Genomic DNA, 20,418 nt, shown 5'->3' with positions numbered 1-20,418 from the left:
CTTGCAGGTCATGTAAGCATTTGTTAAGCTGCAGTTTCTATTTTAGTAATTTGAGGTGTGGCAGAGATTATGCGTTGTGAACAGGCTCCCAGATGATGATACTGCTGTAGTTGGTAAAGATTTATTGATTTAAACAATTTTGCCTTTCCATTTCCTTGTCTTCTGTTCTAGGAAATCAACTATATCAGGTTAAAAATAGAAAAAATAATAATTGATTGTCCTTTATTTAGACATATTAGAATTAATCTGAAGCTTCTTAAAGAATAGCCAGTGTGCCATTTAATTACTAGCTATGATTATTGCCTTGTGGACAGAATTACACAAGTATATATTATGTTTATACGTTTAATACATATCCATAAGTATTCCTATATGCAAATACCTATATGTTTTCACATTTTGATGTGAAATATCTATTCAATATCTCAAATAAAGAAGCTTCCAAAGTGTGTTTTCTTTAGAATATTGTCAGAATTTAGCTCACCATGGAGTTCTTACTTTTTATAATGTTCCTCATTAATGAATTTATATCTATTTTTCATTCTAGTTCAGTGTTTTGACTGTAAGACATTATTCATCCATATTGTTTATTATTTTACTGTCCTTTAGCTTGTTGTTATATGAGGTGGAGTCAATTCCGACTCATAGCGACCCTGTACAGGGTTTCCGAGGCTGTAAATCTTTACGGGAGCAGAAAGCCTCATCTTTCTCCCACACGGTAGTTTCGAACTGTTGACCATGTGGCTCGCAGCCTGATTCGTAGCCACTACACTACCAGAGCTCCTTTAGCTTAGACCCTTTATATTACTGACTCTTAAACTTCAGTGTGCTTAAAAATCGGGAAAGCTACTTAAAATGCATATTCCAGGGCACATACTGATTCAGTAGGTTCTACATTGCTGTTGTCAGGTGCTATCGAGTCAGTTCTGACTCATAGTAACTCTGTATAGGATTTCCAAGGCTTTCCCCCATGGAGGGTTGGCAGGCTTGAGCCGTGGACCTTGTGATTCACAGTCCAGAGCTGTCATATGGTGCCACCATGCTCCCAGGTTCTGCTTGTTGTTGTTAAATGCCGTCAAGCCGGTTCTGACTCACAATGATCTGGTGGGCTTGAACCACTGACTTTGTGGTTCAAATCAATTTTGTAGTCTAGTGTTTATCCTGCAGTGCCACACCAAGACTCCAGGTTCTACATAGAACCCAGAGATATGCCTGAGTATTCTGATACAGATCAAGAAACCTACTTTAAAACAAAGATTTAACCTAGCCTTGATTTATATCCTGAATTATTTTTTTAAATTTCTTTTCTTTGCCTTTCAGAAGGATAAGCCCAAATGTGCAAAATTTCAGGAAGAGTATATTTGTGTTTGCTTTACTATGTAGAGTCCTGGTATGGCACTGTAAGAGAAGCACTCAACTTCAAGTTTGGTTTGAACCACAAGGTCAGCAGTTCAAACTCACCAGCTGCTCCTCAGAAAACCCTATACAGGGTCCCTATGAGTCGAAACCAGCTCAGTGGCACTTAAACAACAACATAGTCTAAGCCGTTTTCTTAGACTGTTCAATACAGAATAGCATAGTGTTAGATGAAATGTGAGGGAAACGATAGGTCCCTCATCGTTCATGGCCAACCAGTGGTTTGGGAAGGCAATGCAACATTCTGATAACACAGATTAAAAGTTTGAAGGGAACTCTTATGACATGAATGAATGCTGAACACAAAAGAAGAGACTTGGTGTATGCTGACACTAGTTGTATTTTTGTGTGCAGTTAGACCCGTTCTCGCACTATTTGGAAATAGCATATCCAAGTGAGGGGAAGCTCTAAGTGAATAACAGGATGCAAACAGGGGGTGTGCGAATTCCTGCGGAAAGAACAATATAAACGAGTAATCATACAATCTTGTTAGAAAGGAAACTCAAGTTTACTGTAACAATAGATATTTTTCCAAGAAAGTACGTCTATTTATTATGAGTTTAACTAATCCAACTTGGATGAATCTTCTAAAACTTTGAAATCATGATTATACTATTATGTATCCACTACTATTTAATCAAAACATTTTAAATACAACTTTAAATGACAGCTACGGTAGAGTTAGGATCAGTTTATTTTGTACTGTCACATTGAAATGATTTTAAAATGCATATCATCATTTTTAAGATTGCTTATTCTAAACGTTGTCAGTTACAGGGTACACTAAGAAAAAAAGTTTTTGTCCCTTAATAACTGAAAGTCTAATGAGGGAGATAGACTCAAACTGTAGCAAATAAAGTATGTGAAATACAATTACAGATATAGTGATTTATAATACACTGCATAGGGGACATTATCAAGGCAATACTGAAATGGAAACTCCCTGAGATTATTTTAGTTTACTAGTTATGAGTCGGGCTACTAACCTCAAGGTCAGCACTCCTAAACTACCAGCCATTGCCTATGAGTCGGAAGCGACTTCTTGGCACACTGCCACCACCACCACTACCAGGAGCTCTGATACTCTGGTAGCGTAGTGATTCCAAGTTGGCCTGCTAACCTCAGGGTCAATCGTTCAAAACGACCAGCGGTTCCGCAAGAGAAAGATGAGGCTTTCTGTTCCCATAAAGATTTACAGCCTCAGAAGCCTTATTACAGGGTCACTAGGAGTCAGAACCGACTCCACATAACCACCACCATCATACCTAAAACAATACCTACTCCATATTCAACAGTCAGTATTTATTGCATTCATTTCGGTCACAATATTAAATGTTTAATATTCTGCATTGTGCTCAGAAATAAGTTTCTAGAGCTTGACTTAAGATTTTAAAAATATTTTACTATTTCCAGCTAATCTTTCTTTTAATAGCTAGTTACTGTTATTGACTCTTTCTATTATATCATTGTTGTTGTTAAGTGCCATCGAGTCAGTTCCAACCCATAATGACCCTGTATAGAGTTCCCAAGGAGCAGTTGATGAGCTTGAACCGCTGACCATGTGGTTCAAACTGACTTTACAGTCTAGCGCATTAACCCACACTGCCACATCAGGACTCCAGGTATATTACTAAGTATTTATAAATATATGGTTACAAGAAATACTTGCTTTATCTAATTATAGCAGAAGTCTTTGATTGGTGGTATCAAAACTTATAAATGTATTTAAAGACTCAAATGTCAAAGCTATATACAACTTCTTTGAGCCAGCTCTTGCTATTAACTATAGTCATTTTCAATCTTTTCATTACTGCCTTTTGCGATTTTTAGCCAAACTTTTTGCTTCCTTGCCATCTTTACATTTATCATCATGTTCTTGGACCACTGGTCATTGTCTTTTGAATACCAGCTACCTGGCAACCTTGCTACTTACTATTTATTTATTTATTTATTTTTTTGAGGAGGCTCAATTTAGGTGGGATATACAGGTAGGGGTCTGAATTTAAAAAGAAATTTACATTTGAAAAAATCATTGACTTGGTAAATCTTATAGATTAAACAAATATGAAGTAAGGAAATAGCTTATTTTTTATATTCTGCATAATGGAGTTTGAACTGACCTTGTGTTTCAAACCAAACTTGAGGTTGAGTGCTTATCTTACAGCACCATACTAGGACTATACATTGTCAAGCAAACATAAATACAGTCTTCCTGAAACTTTGGCATGCTTTAAAGTAACAATAAGAATAGATTAATATCAATAGTAGTTGTTGTTAAGTGCTGTCAAGTTTGTTCCAACACATAACGACCCTGTATAGAGTTTCTACGGAGCAGCTGGTGGGTTTTGAATCACAGTCCAGTGCTTATCCTACAGTGCTATACCAGGAGCCCAACACCAACGGTAAAAGATTCTTAAGTTCTACTCAGCTTCCTCAATAACATTCCTATTCTGTATGACTTTGTCTTCCTCTCCTGCTTTTATCTTTATTTTCAAAGAGTTGTATAAATTATGTGTCTTTAAAGTATTTCTATAACGTCTCTTTTGTTTTGAAACAACCCAACAAATTACAAATTTTCCTCTTGTGTGATGTTGGCAATTAAATATGTTAAAATGCAGCTTTCTCCTGTCAGGATAGTTAAGCTAGAATGGTGCCTGAAGATAACATTGTATAGCTTGTTTCCCCAGACTTTCTTCTAAAAAGTAACTCTGATTAACAATCATGATACATTTCATAATTAAAGTTATATGAATTTAGAATGTCTTTTAAAGTTTATTTTCTGGAATTTGCATAATATAGTACAAGTAAATGTAAACATAGGTGCAACAATATGAAGCACCAACCTCTCCCCACTGAAATCTATTTCTGTGTTGGGTTCAATAATTCATTGCAATGACCACACAGAACTCAGACACCATACTTAGAGTAATGAGGTTTATTAGGTTACATTATAGGATTAGAAAATAAAATACAGGACCAGACAGGGCACAGTTGTTCCAGTCAGTTGCTCATAAATGCCCACAGGACACACCATTCCATCATAAGCTTCAGTGTGGAGGCACTTGATTCTAGCTCCTTGGGTCAGCAAACTTAGCTCCCTTACTGAAGGGCCTAAAGACACTCCACTTTACACGCAAGCTTCCTACCCAGAGTCACTCAGCTTAACTTGCTTCATGGACCAGAAAGCCCACTGCTGTGTCTTGGGCTCTGATTCTTGATTCTGCTGCTGCTCCTCCTCTGCCACTCCTCCAGTGTCATAACTTTCTGTCCCTGGGTCAAGGACTTTCAGTACACAGGGATTCTGAGTCCAAATGACACACTTTCCTCCTGATTCCTCTTTCTTGATGGTAGTGAGATCTCCCAGTCCTGTTTCTGAGATGGTTTATTTTATACTCACTCTAGAGTTTCAAGTTTTTACAATTACAAGTAACTCTGCTAACATCCACAGCTGAATCATGTCACCTTATCAGTATCTTCTCCCACCTTCTCTTATGCAGACTGAGCAGGACAGAAACGTTGTTGGTGAGAGTGTACAGACTATGCCTATAAGAGACATTAGGTAACTCATGACACCACAATGATGTAACTACGAAGAGTAAAACATTCTTCTTGAGTTAGATTATCGTGGTATTCAAATCCTGGTTCTTAATTTAACAATATGACCTCTTTAGATCTAAAATTTAATAACTCCTTTCCTCAGATCCTGAAACTCCAATGTAAGATTCATTAAGTTATAAGAATAAGTATTTACATAGTCCCAATCGTTGTATAATAATAATTAGAAGACCATGACTAGAAGGACCATATTATAGTAATTTTCTGCACTGCAGGATAGAATAAAACAAAAATACTCAACAAATTACATCATGATAAGTGGAGTAAAGATTGAAGTTGTCAGACTTCATTTTGCTTGGATCCACTATCAACACTCATGGAAGCAGTACTCAACAATTCAAACAACATATTATACTAAGCAAATTTGCTGCACAAGACCCATTTAAAGTGTTAAAGGAACAAAGATGTCAGTTTTAGGACTAAGTTGTACCTGACCCAAGTCATAGTATTTTCAGTAGTCTCATAAGCATGTGAAAGTTGGACAGTGAATAAGGAAGACTGAAAAAGAATTGATGCATTTGAGTTACAGTGTTGTAGAAGAATATTAAAAGTACCATGGACTGCCAGAAGAATAAACAAATCTGTGTTGAAAGAAACATAGCCAAGAATGCTACTTAGAAGCCAGAATGGCGAGACTTTTTCTCTTATGCTTTGGACATATTATCAGGAGAGACAAGTCCCTGGAGAAGGATGTCATGCTTTGTAAAGTGGATGGTCAACAAAAAAGAGGAGGACCCCCCCAACAAGATGCATTGGTGCAGTGGCAGCACTAATGGACTCAAGCTTACCAATTATGAGGATGGCACAAGACCGGGCAGTGTTTCATTCTGTTGTGCATAGGGTTACTAGTCAGAACCTACTCTATGGTACCTAACAACCAACACCATAGAAAAAACTTTTCTGGCCCTTGTTTGTCCATAAACCTGTAGAACCCAAACCTATTGCAATTTAGTTGGTTCTCCTAGTGTGGCACTGTAGGATAATGCACTGTACTGCAAGGTCGGCAGTTCACACTCACCAGTCACTCCTCAAAAACCCTATACGGGGATCGCTATGAGTCAGAACCAGCTTGACAGCACTTAACGACAACAATTTGCCACTAGCCTATAGGTCAGAATAGAACAGCCCCAAGACAGTAAATCTTTATGGAAGTGGAATATCACATTTTTCTCCCACAGAGCAGCTAGTAGGTTCAAAATGCCAAAGTGAGTGATTGACAGTCTAGCACTTTAACCACTATGCCATCAGGTCTTTGGTTGTTCATAGAAGCCATAAAGCCATCCAGTGTTAGTTGTAGGAGATTGTGTTGGAGACAAGCAATTATGTTGGTCAATTTAATGACCCTGAAATTTTCTATTTAGAGACTGAAATTTGTGCATACAACGTGGGGCTACTGTTTAATACCAATTTTATAGAATATTTTTCTGCCAACTGGTTCTTGATCATGTCTAGTTACAGGCTTAGTTTCTGTATTTTAGAGGCAGTGTGGTAAAGGGAGATTGTGTCATTAATGACAGGTCAGGCAGGAAAAGTGGATGCTAGTTTGGATAACCCATTTTGTGACCTTAAGACCTTTAACCTCATTGTGCTTCCTCTTCTCAGCATGGATGATGTTAGTTATGCTTACTTGTCTTGATATATGTAGATTAAGCCTGGAAATGGATCTGTGAAGTAAATTTTATGAATAAAATTGCTGTATAAATTATACTTGTTTCTGTCAGAATACTGATGTTTTACTTCAAATGAGAACATTAAAAAAAAGTATGCTTAGGTGCCTTTAAAAGGGGTCTAGTATTAATATCACGTGAGAATTCCTTTGCTGAATTAATATTCTGTATTGATTTAGAGAAGGAAATTTGTTAAACTCTTTTCTGATTGGAATTAATTTTCTGTACTGATTTAGAGAAGGAAATTTGTTAAACTGTTTTCAGATTTGGAGTAATATGTACTAAGCCCCCCATATTGTTTTCTTTGATCAAAAGTTGTATACATTCAGATATAGACACTTTGGGGGAAAGTGAGCAAAACTTACTTTGGTGAGGAAATAAATTGTGGGTACAGTGTGCTACTTCCTGCATTTGTTTCTGTAAGGGTTTTTTTCTTTAAATCATTGCCCTGTGCTTTAATTTAAAATTTTGTGCCTCACTTTTCCTTTTTATGCAGTTAGGTTCAGAATTATTATCTCCTGAAGACATCTGTATTAGTACCGTACTCTTCTTAAGCATGGGAATGATCATTTCAGAAAATTACATCTAGAACATTCCTAAGTTATTCCACAACTCCAGATGTTCTAAGTCAGTAGTTCTCAAGTATGACACATAGTTCCCAGCATTATGTACAGATTTGCTGGCCGTGCAAACGTGATGTCTATTCTTGACATAACTGAACCCAAACTCTGGCAGCTGCATTCTAGCAATGTGTGTTAATTGCCTGCTTCAGTTTGAGAACCACTACTCTAATCAATTATTTTCTAGAATTTAATAGATATTATTCAACTAGTTGGAGCCATGGTGTGATGCTGTAGGATAAGCACTGGACCACAAGGTAGGTAGTTCAAGCTCACCAGCCATTCCTCGGAAAACCCTATATACAGAGTTGCTGTGCATTGAAACAGACTCAATGGCACTTAACAACAATGCTCAACTTGATAAGGAGCACTGGTATTGTAGTAGATTATAAGCTGGACTGCTAACCCTTGAGGTCAGCAGTTCAAATCTATCCCATGGGAAAAAGATGAGACTGTCTGCTCCTGTAAAGATTTACAGCCTCGAAATTCTATATAGGATCACTATGAGTCGGAACCAGCTGGATGGCACACAACCACCACCCCACCACCCAAAGTATATTTTGTATTCCACATTTGAACATATGCAAAGTAATGTTCACTCCCTCACTGAAAAGACAAGTACATTAACTGCTCTTTTAGGTTCCATGAATTCAGAGAACTAATGACAGAATAGCATGTAACTAATTACAAGTAAATTGTAATGATACTAAGTAAAATCTTTGGGAGCCAATTTTCACATAACAGAAAATAGACTAGCTCAAATTTTAAGACTTTTTCTGCTTTAAACTGCTGTTTTTTAGATTTTTGACAAAGACAGTGACTATCATAAAGATATACATTACATTAACATTTGTATTAGAAAAACATAACTAAATTTCTTTAATTTTGAATTGGTAAATAGAAATTTATAGGCAGAAAACAAATAATCTGTCAGTACATCAGAAGGTACTGAACTGTGTAGATGTAATCTTTATTTTCCAGAAATTTAAGAGGTTAATGTACTTTTCTTTAATTTCAGTTTCTTCATTCTTTCCCTCCTCCAAAGGAGAAAAGTTTGTTTATAACAGAAAACCTCACACAGTGAACTGAAACATGTAGCCTTACAAAGGATGTAGAAAAAAATCTATTTTGGTATACTTAATATACTTTATTTTGACATTATTTGTAAATACTTATTCTAATACTCCATTACTTAACTCTTCTAATTTATGAAGCTAAATTGTTGGTGAAATTTTATAAAATATGGTGACTGCGCTCATTTATTCACATGTAAATTTAGAAATGGGATTTTGCTTTTCTTACCAAGAGAGAATGAGATACTTTCATTTATTTACAGAAAACTCTTTTGCATCTTAAAAATTAAAATAAAACTAGGAAGCATTTTTGTTGTTGTTAAGTGCTGTCAGTCGGTTCCGACCCATAGCGACCCTGTACAGGGTTTCTGAGACTGTAAATCTTTACGGGAGTAGAAAGCCTCATCTTTCTCTCACGGAACAGCTGGTCGTTTCGAACTGCTGACCTTAAGGTTCGAAGCCCGATTCGTAACCACTATGCTACCAGACTATATAGACAAAACATCTTTACCACTTTTCATGGTACGACACAGTAACTGAACAATTTAGTTTTATCTTAATTTGAAGTCTGATACCATTCTGTTGTCTTCTGTATTGAGATAGTCTATTCCTGTTGGCTTGGGATTTTTATATTATATGATGTTGTTGTTGTTAAGTGCCGTCAAGTCGGTTCCGATCCATAGCGACCCTGTACAGGGTTTCCGAGGGTGTAAATCTTTACAGGAGTAGAAAGCCTCATCTTTCTCCCGCAGAGTTGCTGGTAGTTTCGAACTGCTGACCTTAAGTTTCGCAGCCCGATTCATAACCACTACACTACCAGAGCTCCTTTTTATGTTATATGTTGTTGTTGTTAAGTGCCGTCGAGTCGGTTCCGACCCATAGCGACCCTGTACAGGGTTTCTGAGGGTTTAAATCTTTACAGGAGTAGAAAGCCTCATCTTTCTCCCGCGGAGCAGCTGGTAGTTTTGAACTGCTGACCTTGTGGTTCGCAGCCCGATTCGTAACCACTACGCTACCAGAGCTCCTTTTTATGTTATATAGTAGCTTGTAATTATGCCAGAAACCAATGTTCAGAAGGAAATTGAAGGAGTCAACACAACAAAATTTCATTTATGTTTTATCTAATATAACAGTAACTTTGGAAAATTCTAGCCTGTTACTGTTGTTGGATACAATCATGGTTTTAAGGCCTCTATATGTGTGGCACTGTGGGTTAATGCGCCAAACTGTAAAGCCGTTTGAACTGCAAGGTCGGCAATTCAAGCTCACCAGCTGCTCCTCAGAAACCCTATACAGGGTCGCTATGGGTTGGAACCGACATGATGGCACTTCACAACAACAACATATGTATTATTAAGGAGCTCTGGTAGCGTAGTGGTTACAAGTTGGGCTTCTAACCTCAAAGTCAGCAGTTCCATACTACCAGCTGTTCCACAGGAGAAAGATGAGGCTTTCTGCTCCTGTAAAGATTTACAGCCTCGGAAACCCTATACAGGGTCGCTATGAGTTGAAATCAACTTCACGGCACACCTCCACCCACCTACCACCACATTTACTCCTATTAACTTTGTGTGAACTAGTTTGTGGTTACAGACGGTTTCCTTAAATCTGACCAACTAGTCTACATGGGTCTTCCTAATGGAATTACTGCATGTGATTGATGTGTGACTATTGTTAAGTTTTTCTGAGTCAGTTCTGATTCATAGCAACCTTGTACAGGATTTCTGAAATACTTAAAAGCTATGCTCTGGGAAAGAGCAATCATTTTGCTACACACTGATAACTATATACTTTATGTTGATTTTTTAGCAACTCCATAAAAAGAAGATGCTTTGTTCCCTATATATCTACTCATACTCAGTGCAGCTCATAGTTTACTCAGCATAACTGTTGTGCCATCTATTCCAGTGCTTTGCTATTCACTTGCTGTGATCCATAGAAACTGATGAACAAAACATCACCCTTCTTGTGTGGTTCGTTGTTAATAATTTAGGTGTATATTCATGTGAAAGGAGCTCTGGTAGCATAGTGGTTACTAATCGGGCTGCTAACCTCAGGGTCCGTAGTTTGAACTACCAGCTGTTCCGCGGGAGAAAGAGGAGACTTTCTGCAAACGTCTTTTCAGACTGGCACATTAATCCACAGTGCCACACCAGGACTGCTATGATGGTTATATGAATAGGAAAGGACTTTTTAAATGCCCATTGTTATGTAAATTATAGCCTAAGTGTATGTTTAGGACATTTTAAACATTACACACTGGAATTAAAACACTCAATAGCGACCGTGTATAGGGTTTCTCTAGAGCAGCTGATGGGTTTGAGCTGATAACCTTGATTCATAGTGATTCCTATAGCGCCACACCAGAAGTCCAGAATCTCTAGAATTACAATAGAATTAGAGTATTGTCTCTTAATACAAATAATCTAAGAAATCAAAGCAGTTTAAAATTTTGGTTACTAAAATAAAGATTAAAGTCATGGCAGACAGACTGATGAGGATTGCTTTCTTTTGCATTCATGTAACCATCATAGCAGTCCTACTAGGTAGGTATTCATTAAACTCCCACTTTAGAGAACACTCAGCTAACACCTGAGTGTTAGGTGCCATGAGTTCTTGGCACAGTGGTTAAAGCCCTCAGCTATTAAGCAAGAGGTAGTTCTAATCCACCAGCGACTTTACGGGAGAAAGATGTGGTAGTCTGCTTCTGTAGAGATTCGCAGCTTGGACCCCATAGGTCAGTTCTACTCTGTCCTCTAGAGCTGCTATGATTCAGAATCGACTCTATGGCACTGGATTTGGGTACACTTTTATGTAAGCTGTCTATTATGGTATTAGTTTCTATGAACTTGGTATATGACTCATTATGTTATACTTGACTATCAGTGATAGAGCCAAAGCATTGCCCAGGCACTTCACATGTTATTTTAATAATCTCAGAAGAATGTGTCTTAATAGGTATACTTGGCCTCGTTTTACTGATGAGGAGGCTAAAGGTCAAAGGTGGTTAACAAAGAAAAGTCTAGGTGGTAATTAATGATAGCTCATATTCAGGATCAAACTGCCTGGGGTTTTAATACACTGCACTGCAAGTTTGATTTGAACCACAAGATCGGTGGTTTGAACTCACCAGCTGCTCCTCAGAAACCCTATATGGGGTAACTATGAGTCGGAACCAACTTGACATCACTTAACAAAAACAACAACAACCACTTGAAGCTTTATGACCTTAGGAAAGTTTCCTAACCTCCTTAAGTCTCTGTTTCCTGTTGTTGTTGTTAGGTACCATCAAGTCCGTACTGACCCATAGCGACCTTATGCACAGCAGAATGAAGCAGTGCCCGATCCTGGGCCAACCTCACTGCTGTTGCCACGCTTGAGTCCATTGGTTATGCCACTTGGCCAATCCATCTCATTGGGAGTCTTCCTCTTTTTCTCTGACCCTCCACCTTACCACTGTTTCCTAGTCTATTGAAAAAACAGTGTTGCCAGTCTCACCTGAGTACAGATTGTGAATGTTAAGTATGGTGTAAAACACTTGTGCAGTGTATGCTCAGCTGTTGTTGCTGTTGTTAAGTGCCATAGAGTCGATTCCAACTCATAGCAACCCTGTCATGTATTATTACTAACCCTTTTTTTCAAGGTCACACAGAAGGTAGGAAGTAGTGCTTATGATGGTATCTGTGTCACCTTCTTGCTCACCTTTTCACATTGCTTTCTAATCAAAGCAGTGAATGGTACTCATTCATACAGCTTGTAGTCATTTTAACAAGGGAGAGGTAATAGAAATGGGACAAATAGAGGTCATGGAAGGATAAGAATTATATATCTGAATAGAGAGGACAGGACATTAACTGAGTTTTCTAAAAGATCATATTAGCATATTAATTATAGATGGGAATGGAGTATACCCCCTTTCTGGTCTCATCTTTGCTTGGTATTTACTTACATCCTTTATCAGTGTGGTTAACCTAAAACATGAGAGCAACAGAAATATGTGTTTCTTTTTGGTAGGCCTCTCCAGTGATCAATCCCTAGTTTTCCTACATAGGTATGGTTTTTCATATTAAATATTATCTTTCTAACATTTAGAGCTATAAACGTTGTTTAGAGAGAATTTGTTCTTTTTATGCTTTCTTGCCTACAAATTCCCAGTTTTAATGACATTCCATTTTGCTTAATGTCTGATTACATTGGCCAATACCCCAACAACTAGCCCAGAAAACATCGTAAGTCACTCTGAGATGGATGATCCCTTTTACTGCCTGCTTCACAGTTCTTCTTAGGTGCTGTTGAGTTAGTTCTGACTAATAGGAGTCCTGGTGTGGCACTGCAGGTTAATACACTGGGCTGCAAGGTCAGTTTGAACCACAAAGTTGATAGTTCAAGCTCACCAGCCCCTCCTCGGAAACCCTATAATGGTCGCTATGAGTCTGAACCAACTTGACGCCACTTACCAACAACAACTTGTATAGTACAACAGAATGAAACACTGCCCTATCCTGTACCATCCTCATGATAGTTGCTGCCACTGTGTCAGTCTAGCTCATTGGGGGTCTTCCTCTTTTTCACTACTTTCTACTTGGCCAACCATCATGTCCTCCAGGGACTGATCTTTCCTGCTAACATGACCAAAGTACATAAGACAAAGTTTCACAATCCGCTTTTTTAAGGGGCAATCTGGTTGTACGTAATTACTCCAGTACAGATTTGTATATTGTTGTATATTCAGTATACTTTGCCAACACTATAAATTCAGAGGAATCAATTATTTGATCTTCCATATTCCTTTTGCTTTTGCATGCATATCAGGTATTTGAAAATACCATGGCTTCTGGCAGGTGTATCTTAGCCCTCAAAGTGGTATCTTTGCTTTTTAACACTTTAAATAAAGAGTTCTTTTGCAGCAGCTTTGACAATTTCCATATTTCTTCATTTATCATGATGTTGCCTCCTGTTGTGAGGATTTTTCTGTTTTGTTTTCTTTGTGTTCAGGTATAATCCATACTGAAGACGGTGGTGCTTCAAGTCCTCTTGCTCTAGTAAGCATGATTGTGTCATCTACATATTGCACATTGTTAATGAGTCTTTCTCAGTTAGCAGTAATGTTTATCAGTGTTTTTCTGCTACCAATGACTAGTTTTAATTGATGACAATTTCATTAAGTAAAATTAATTTTAAAATATTGATAATATGATTTAAATTGGGCATTTTCAATTTGACACAGATTATTTTGTGGATTAAAATATAAATGACATACTTTTAGGTTTATTTTGCTTCTTCATAAGTAAATTGGGTTTTGTTTAGGTTTTAGCAACAAGTCTTGTGGCTATGTTATTGTTGTTCATTAAGTGCCTGCCATCAACTCTGGCTATGCGGTGTAACTCTTAAATTGTGCCTCATAATGGAATTTTTGGAAAAGGAGCAGAGTATAGTTACATCTGACATAGTGAGACCTCAGCGCATTCAAGTACATTTAGCCAGTAAAAGGCAAGCACAACAAACATATTAAAAAAAACAAAAAACCTTACAGTTAGAAAGGCAGGAAAGATTATTTTCTCTTTCAATGAGAAAAGATTAAGCCTTTCCTTTGGTCTTGATTAACTAGTAGGTAAATTAATTTAGCTTAAACTATTTTTTGCCCTAAGGAAGTCTGTTCTTTGGCCTTTTCAAATGGTTACATTCAGAGGCCAAGCTTCAGGCCACTTCTTTCAAAGCGGTATGTTTCAAGTTCTATAAAGGTAAGAATTTTGGCATCAGATTTGAGTGGTATGACACATGCTGAATTTCACTTCCCTACTGGGGGGAACACTGGTCATTTACCAGAAAATATACTTCCAGCATAAAAGAGCTTGCTCAAATTTAGAGAAAATTTGAGCCAGATAAATAAAAGCCTAGCAAAATAGGACATAAAAACCTAGCAAAATAGGAAGCCTTAAAAGGAATTCCCAAATCAGTTTTAATTAGTGTTTGGTTTTTTTTCTTGTGTAAGTATTAGGTTAAAAAAAGAGCAGAAGAAAATAGAAAGATTATAATGATATCTAAAAAGATTAGATTACAACAAGGTAATCCAGGAAAGTAGAAAATACTATGAGGATGGTGGTGGTGTACCACCAAGTTGGGTTTCCCTTATAGGGTTTCCAAGGCTATAAATGTTTACATGAGCAGAAAGCCTCATCATTCTCCCAAGGAGCAATTAGACCCGATCTGCTGACCTTGTGGTTAGCAGTCCAGCTCATGATCCACTATGCTACCAGGGTTGCTACTAGGGTTCCAGTTTAAACATGGTTTATTCCAGACTCACTGGATAGCTACAGGCAAGCTCTCTCAGTAATTACTTGTCTTAATCTCATTAGGGGAGCCTGGTATGGTGTGGTAGGCTAAGCACTGGACTGCTGACTACAGTGTTGTCAGTAGAAACCTACCAGCTGCTCCTTAGAAATCTTATTTATGATCTCTATGACATGGAATCAACTTCATGGCACTTTACAACTGTCTCTTTTGGCTGCCTTCCCTAAAAAATGTCCAATCAAAATAGTGCCTTCCAAGGGGATCTGTTGGACCATTCAGTTTAGGGCAGAGATGTCAGCTCAGAAGGTTATGGTGATTGTCTTTTGGGAACCCCAAAGGGGAATTTTCTCAAAGGACACAGGACAATCTCAGGGTTTATTACAAAAATGTTTTAAGAACATGAAAAACTGTGTTGGTGAGAAGTCGGCCAGGAGAGTGTGCCAAGGAATTTTTTTCCATCACAACAATGCACCTGCTCATTCTTCAAGGGTTGTAAGGACTGTCTAACTAGAATTTTTGTTGGGAAACCTTACCTCATCTGCCCTGCAGCCCTGCAGTGATCCTGTCCCTTCTAACTTCTTTTTGTTCTTAAAGAACATTTTAAAGGAGCACGATTCCCATCCTTTGAAGGTGCCAAAACTGCCATTTTGATGTGTAAATTGAAGAATGCAGAATTCTTTGGGGGAAGGATTACTGTTAAGTACCATTGAATTGATTCTGACTCATAGAGACCCTGTGCACAACAGAACAAAACAGTGCCTGGTCCTATGCCATCCTCACAGTTGATGTTAAACTTGAACTCATTGCTGTTGCCATTGTGCCAATCCATCTCATTTGGGGGGCTTCCTCTTTTTGCTGGCCCTCCACTTTACCTAGCATGATATCCTTCTACAGAGACTGATCCCTCCTTACAATATGTCTGAAGTATGAGAGACAAAGTTTCCCATCATAACTTCCAGGGAGCATTCTGGTTGTAATCTAACACAAATTCATTTGTTCTTCTAGCAATCCATGGTACTTTTAATATTCTTCTCCAACACCATAACCATATGCATCAGTTCTTGTATGATCTTCCTTATTAACTGTCCAACTTGCACGTGCGTATGAGGCTATTGAAAATACCATGACTTCGGTTAGGTGCATTTTAGTTCTCAAAATGACATCTTTGCTCTTGAACACTTTACAGAGGTCTTATGCAACAGATTTGCCTAATGTAATACGTCATTTGATTTCTCGACTGCTACTTTCATGAGTGTTGTTGGTGCATCCAAACAAAATGAGGTTTATGACAACTTCAATCTTTTCATCATTTAGCATATTCATTGCTACAGTGGTGAGGATTTTTGTTTTCTTTACATTGAAGTGCAACCCATACCGAAGGCTGTGGTCTTTGATCTTGGCATCAGTACGTATCTTAAGTCTTTTTCATTTTCAACAAACAAGGTTGTATCATCTGCATATCACAGGTTTAATTAAGTCTTCCTCCAATCCTGATGCCTCTTCAAATAATCCAAGAGTTAGGGAGATATAAATACTTCCTTCAGAAGTGTATACACTTAGTTGGAGACTATTTTGAGAAGCAGTAGCTTCATATTTTGATATTTTTGTTTAATAAGATTTCTGTGATCTTACAGTAAGGAGCTCTAGTAGCATAGTGGTTAGGAATTGGGCTGCAAACCTTAAGGTCAGCAGTTCGAAACTACCAGCCGTTATGCAGGAGACAGATGAGGCTTTCTGCTGCTGTAAAGATTTACAGCCTTGGAAACCCTGTACAGGGTCGCTGTGAGTGTGTGGTAAAATGCTTAATAGTACTGCTGTTGCTACTGCTGTGTGAAGTTGAGTCATGTCCAGCTCATAGCGATCCTGCATAAGATTTCTAAAGAGCGGCTCGTGGGTTTCAACCACCAACTGTGATGAACAGTCCAGAACTTGTCCTGCATCACCACACCAGGGGCCAAAAAGGGATGCCATAGACTGCCTTAACTAAAGGTGAAAGAGAAAAAAAAAAAAAAGGCATACATGTTTTTCACCAAAGAGTCAATTCTGCCTGAATTGATTTATAAATTTATCATGCTAACAACTAACAGCTCTCCCTCCTTCCCCAAGGAAAAACAGATAAGAAAATTCTAATCATTTTGGAAATATTATCTATTAATAAGAGATGAATGATTCTTTTCCCTCCCCCACTAGCCCATCAATGTGTAGATGTATATCGATGTTAAAATTAATTGATGTGCATTTCTGAGGAACCTTATTCTTATAAATAAGTTGGTAGGATGGAGAGAGTATTTATAGCACTATAAAGCAATTCTTTGAAACTCCTAAGTTATATGTTGTTCTTGTTTTTAAATGCCCTCAAGTTGATTCCTACTCATAGTAACCCTGTATAGGTTTCTAAGGAGTTGCTGGTGAGCTTGAACTGCCAACCTTGCAGTTTAAACCATCTTTCTGTCCAGCACATTACAGCGCATTAACCCGCAGCACCAAGTAATGTAGTGAGTTTATTCAAAATTATTTTTAACAGTCTCAGCTTACAACTTGATTAAGCTTCTTTAATTTTATTAGCATTGAAATGAAAACTCCAATTGGCAAAAGTTATTTCTGTTATTCGTTATAGTACTAGTAGATGCTACCAGTATTCCAAATTGTCCAAAAGTATATAAAAGTTTTCCATCATAGCCCTTTAGATTTCTTATTTAAAAATACATACTATATCACAGTTTCTTGTGTTTTTTTTCCCCACAGTTGCATTAAAATCTCCCCAAGTTGACAGAAATGGAGGCCAGAATAACTGTAGAGCACAACTGAGAGACTTAAGTTTGCAAGAAGGAGAGTTCTTATTGCAGGTAAATTTTAGTAAATGCAGTTTGTATAATAAAAATATCTGATGTTTTCTATATTCCTGAGTGTTTAGATTTCCATATTCCATGATTTTACACTTGCCATCATTGCATCTAACTTTATACTTACAACATGTAATCATCACCATTTACAATTGGAATATAAATACATTTCAAGATGTGTAGTAGACTACATAGCTTATACTTTTGATAAGAAAGTTTTTCCTTTGTTTTTTACCAAGGAGCATCATGAAATATTACCTGGAGATAATTTTTAAACTGAAAACCAAAAATACACCCTGAAGTCATCTTAGAACCAGACAGTAATTACCTTAACTAGTAAAAATGTATGTTTGAGCACTAACCTCTTTTAAGAACTATCTATATGGTACCAAATTGACAACAGCAACTCGAAAGATTAATAGGAAACTTATGGTGCAGTGAGTTTATGTTCCTAGAAGTAAGATGCACAGCAAGGATCTTAAAGGGAAAAGAATTATAGTGGTAAGGAGACAGTCACTGGATTCCATTACCTCATCTGAAAATGCAGTACCCACTACCCTTTTGAGAGCAACATAAGCACAGGGACAATGTCTTATAAACTTGAATCCCAGTACTTAGTGTAGGTCTTACTTGAAGTGATTAAGTGTTCAGTAAATCACTATCACGTTTATAGGCTGTTTATAGTTCTTAGAGCATATTCATATAAATCTTACTTGCTTATTGTCACAGGCTTATAACAGTAACATCTTACGTTAACTGAGTGCCAGCTATGTGCCAGACACTAAATTAGATGAGATATGTTTATCTATATAATCACCTGATAAAATACCTGTTTTTCAATGCTGTTACACTAAAATTTGAAAAGGGAGTAAATAACTAAAGCCACTCAGAGCATAAGAGACAGAGATAGGAGTCTATCCCAAAACCATATGACTACAAACTTTGGTTCTTGTATTAAACCAACTTGTATCTCCATTTATATAAAAAAAATTAATTCGGAAGGGATTTGCTATAGCAAAGAATAGTATGTTGTTGTTATATGCCTATCGAGTCGGTTCCGACCCACTGTGACACTGTATAGGGTTTCCGAGGAGTAGCTAATGAGCTTGAACTGCCAACTTTGCATTTCAAATCGACTTTGCAGTCCAGCACATTAACCCATAGTGCCAGGACTCCAGAGAATAATACACCAAGTACCAAATTGAACTTAAGTAGGCAATAATGACATCTCAAATATGTAATTATTGGATTGATGCATGATGACAGTAAACCGTAAAATAACCTAAGATATTTTTGTTAGCCAGTAGGAGAATAGATACTAATTAACATTGAACTTGGATAGCCACAAAAGGAATAGAAAGAGTTAGAAGATTAGTGATATAACTAAATGGCAGTATTGTTCTTAAATATTTGTCAGATAAAGCTAATATTTTTGTCTATGAAAAACCTCTCTGAAATGGCTCAAATGTTTGCAGATCACTACAATTCATTATCATTAAATTCTGGGAATGAGAAGAATTTATTTGTATCTCTTGATTCGGATAAGGAAAAGCTGACAGTTAAATTTAATGCTCAGTCACAACTTTAGTGAAGAATATTGGTTTCCTCTCTTCCTGCTTTAAATATACTGTACATATTTTTTAGAGAACCATAAACTACATAGACACCATTTACTCTATATGACACATTGCTCAATAGAAGAATTGTGATTTTATATAGCTGGTTGTCCTTAGAAAGAGAAATATAGGTAGGCAAATATTATTAATGCTAAGGAATTTCAAGTACAAATGCAATTTGAATTTGAATACTCTCAAAAATAAAAAAAATTTTAAAACTTTTTATTGAAAAACATAAAAGACGTGTTTGTACTTAGCAAAAAACACAAATATAATTTAATTCAAAAATAAAAATGATAAAACAAATAATATACAGCATTTCGTCCATTTGACTTTACTGTATTACCAGTATGTTTGCATTCAAATCTATCATTTTAGTTTGTGTTTTTCTTCTGTACTATGATTCTTTTTCTCTCTTTTGCTTGCTTTTGACCAATTATTTTTTATCATTTAATTTTCTTTCCTTCTTTTTTCCCTTGTAGGCTCTAAATGGATTTGTATTGGTTGTTACTGTAGATGCTTTGATCTTCTATGCTTCATCTACTATCCAAGATTACCTGGGGTTTCAGCAGGTAAACAGATGTGTTTTACATGGTTAGAAACCAAAGATTTTAGAAAATTAACTTTAAGTACGTGTTTTATAATTTAGGGACACAGTTCAAATTTTGTTTATAAAATGTTATCAATTAAAATATATATGCTATAGGAGAATATTTTCTACAGAAAGAGAAGACATTTTTTCTAATATTTAGTAATTTATTACATTGAAATTCCTTTAAATGTTTATGTGAGTCATGAATATTGTGCTGTTTCACTTTTTAAATATCTGTATATAAGCCCTGGTAGCACTGGAGAATAAACACTGGTTAATGCGCTCGACTGCAAGGTCGATTTGAGCTGTAAGGTCAGTTGTTCAAGCTCACCAGCTGCTTCTCAGAAACCCTATAGAGGGTATCTATGAGTCAGAACCGACTTGCTGGCACTTAACAACAACAACAACCTGGAAAAACAGTGATTGATGCAGAAAACATAAAAAGAAGTTGGAAGGAATTCTGAGAGTCATTGTACCAAAAAGAAATGATCAGTGTTCAACCATTTGAAGAGGTAGCATATGATCAAGAGCCAATGGTACTGAAGGAAGAAGTCCAAGGTATACTGAAGGCATGGACAAAGAAAAGGCACCAGGAATTGATAGAGTACTAATTGAAATCTCTCAACAAACTGATGAAGGACTGGAGGCGCTCACTCATGTATGCGAAGAAATTTGGAGACTATTA

General features: G+C 36.9%; 1 protein-coding gene across 1 annotated transcript in view; it reads left to right on the top strand.

The window, feature by feature from the left end:
• AHR (aryl hydrocarbon receptor) overlaps window positions 1-20,418 on the top strand; it is a 49,561-nt gene that overhangs the window by 13,556 nt on the left and 15,587 nt on the right. Inside the window, exons 3-4 of the mRNA XM_006832239.1 lie at window positions 17,428-17,528; window positions 19,624-19,713. Coding sequence (XP_006832302.1) covers window positions 17,428-17,528; window positions 19,624-19,713 — 191 coding nt within the window. The remainder of the gene's footprint in view (window positions 1-17,427; window positions 17,529-19,623; window positions 19,714-20,418) is intronic.

The sequence above is a fragment of the Chrysochloris asiatica genome, unplaced genomic scaffold (assembly GCF_000296735.1).
Source record: "Chrysochloris asiatica unplaced genomic scaffold, ChrAsi1.0 scaffold00006, whole genome shotgun sequence".
Lineage (NCBI taxonomy): Eukaryota > Metazoa > Chordata > Mammalia > Afrosoricida > Chrysochloridae > Chrysochloris > Chrysochloris asiatica.
This window is presented reverse-complemented; position numbering and strand designations above follow the sequence as displayed.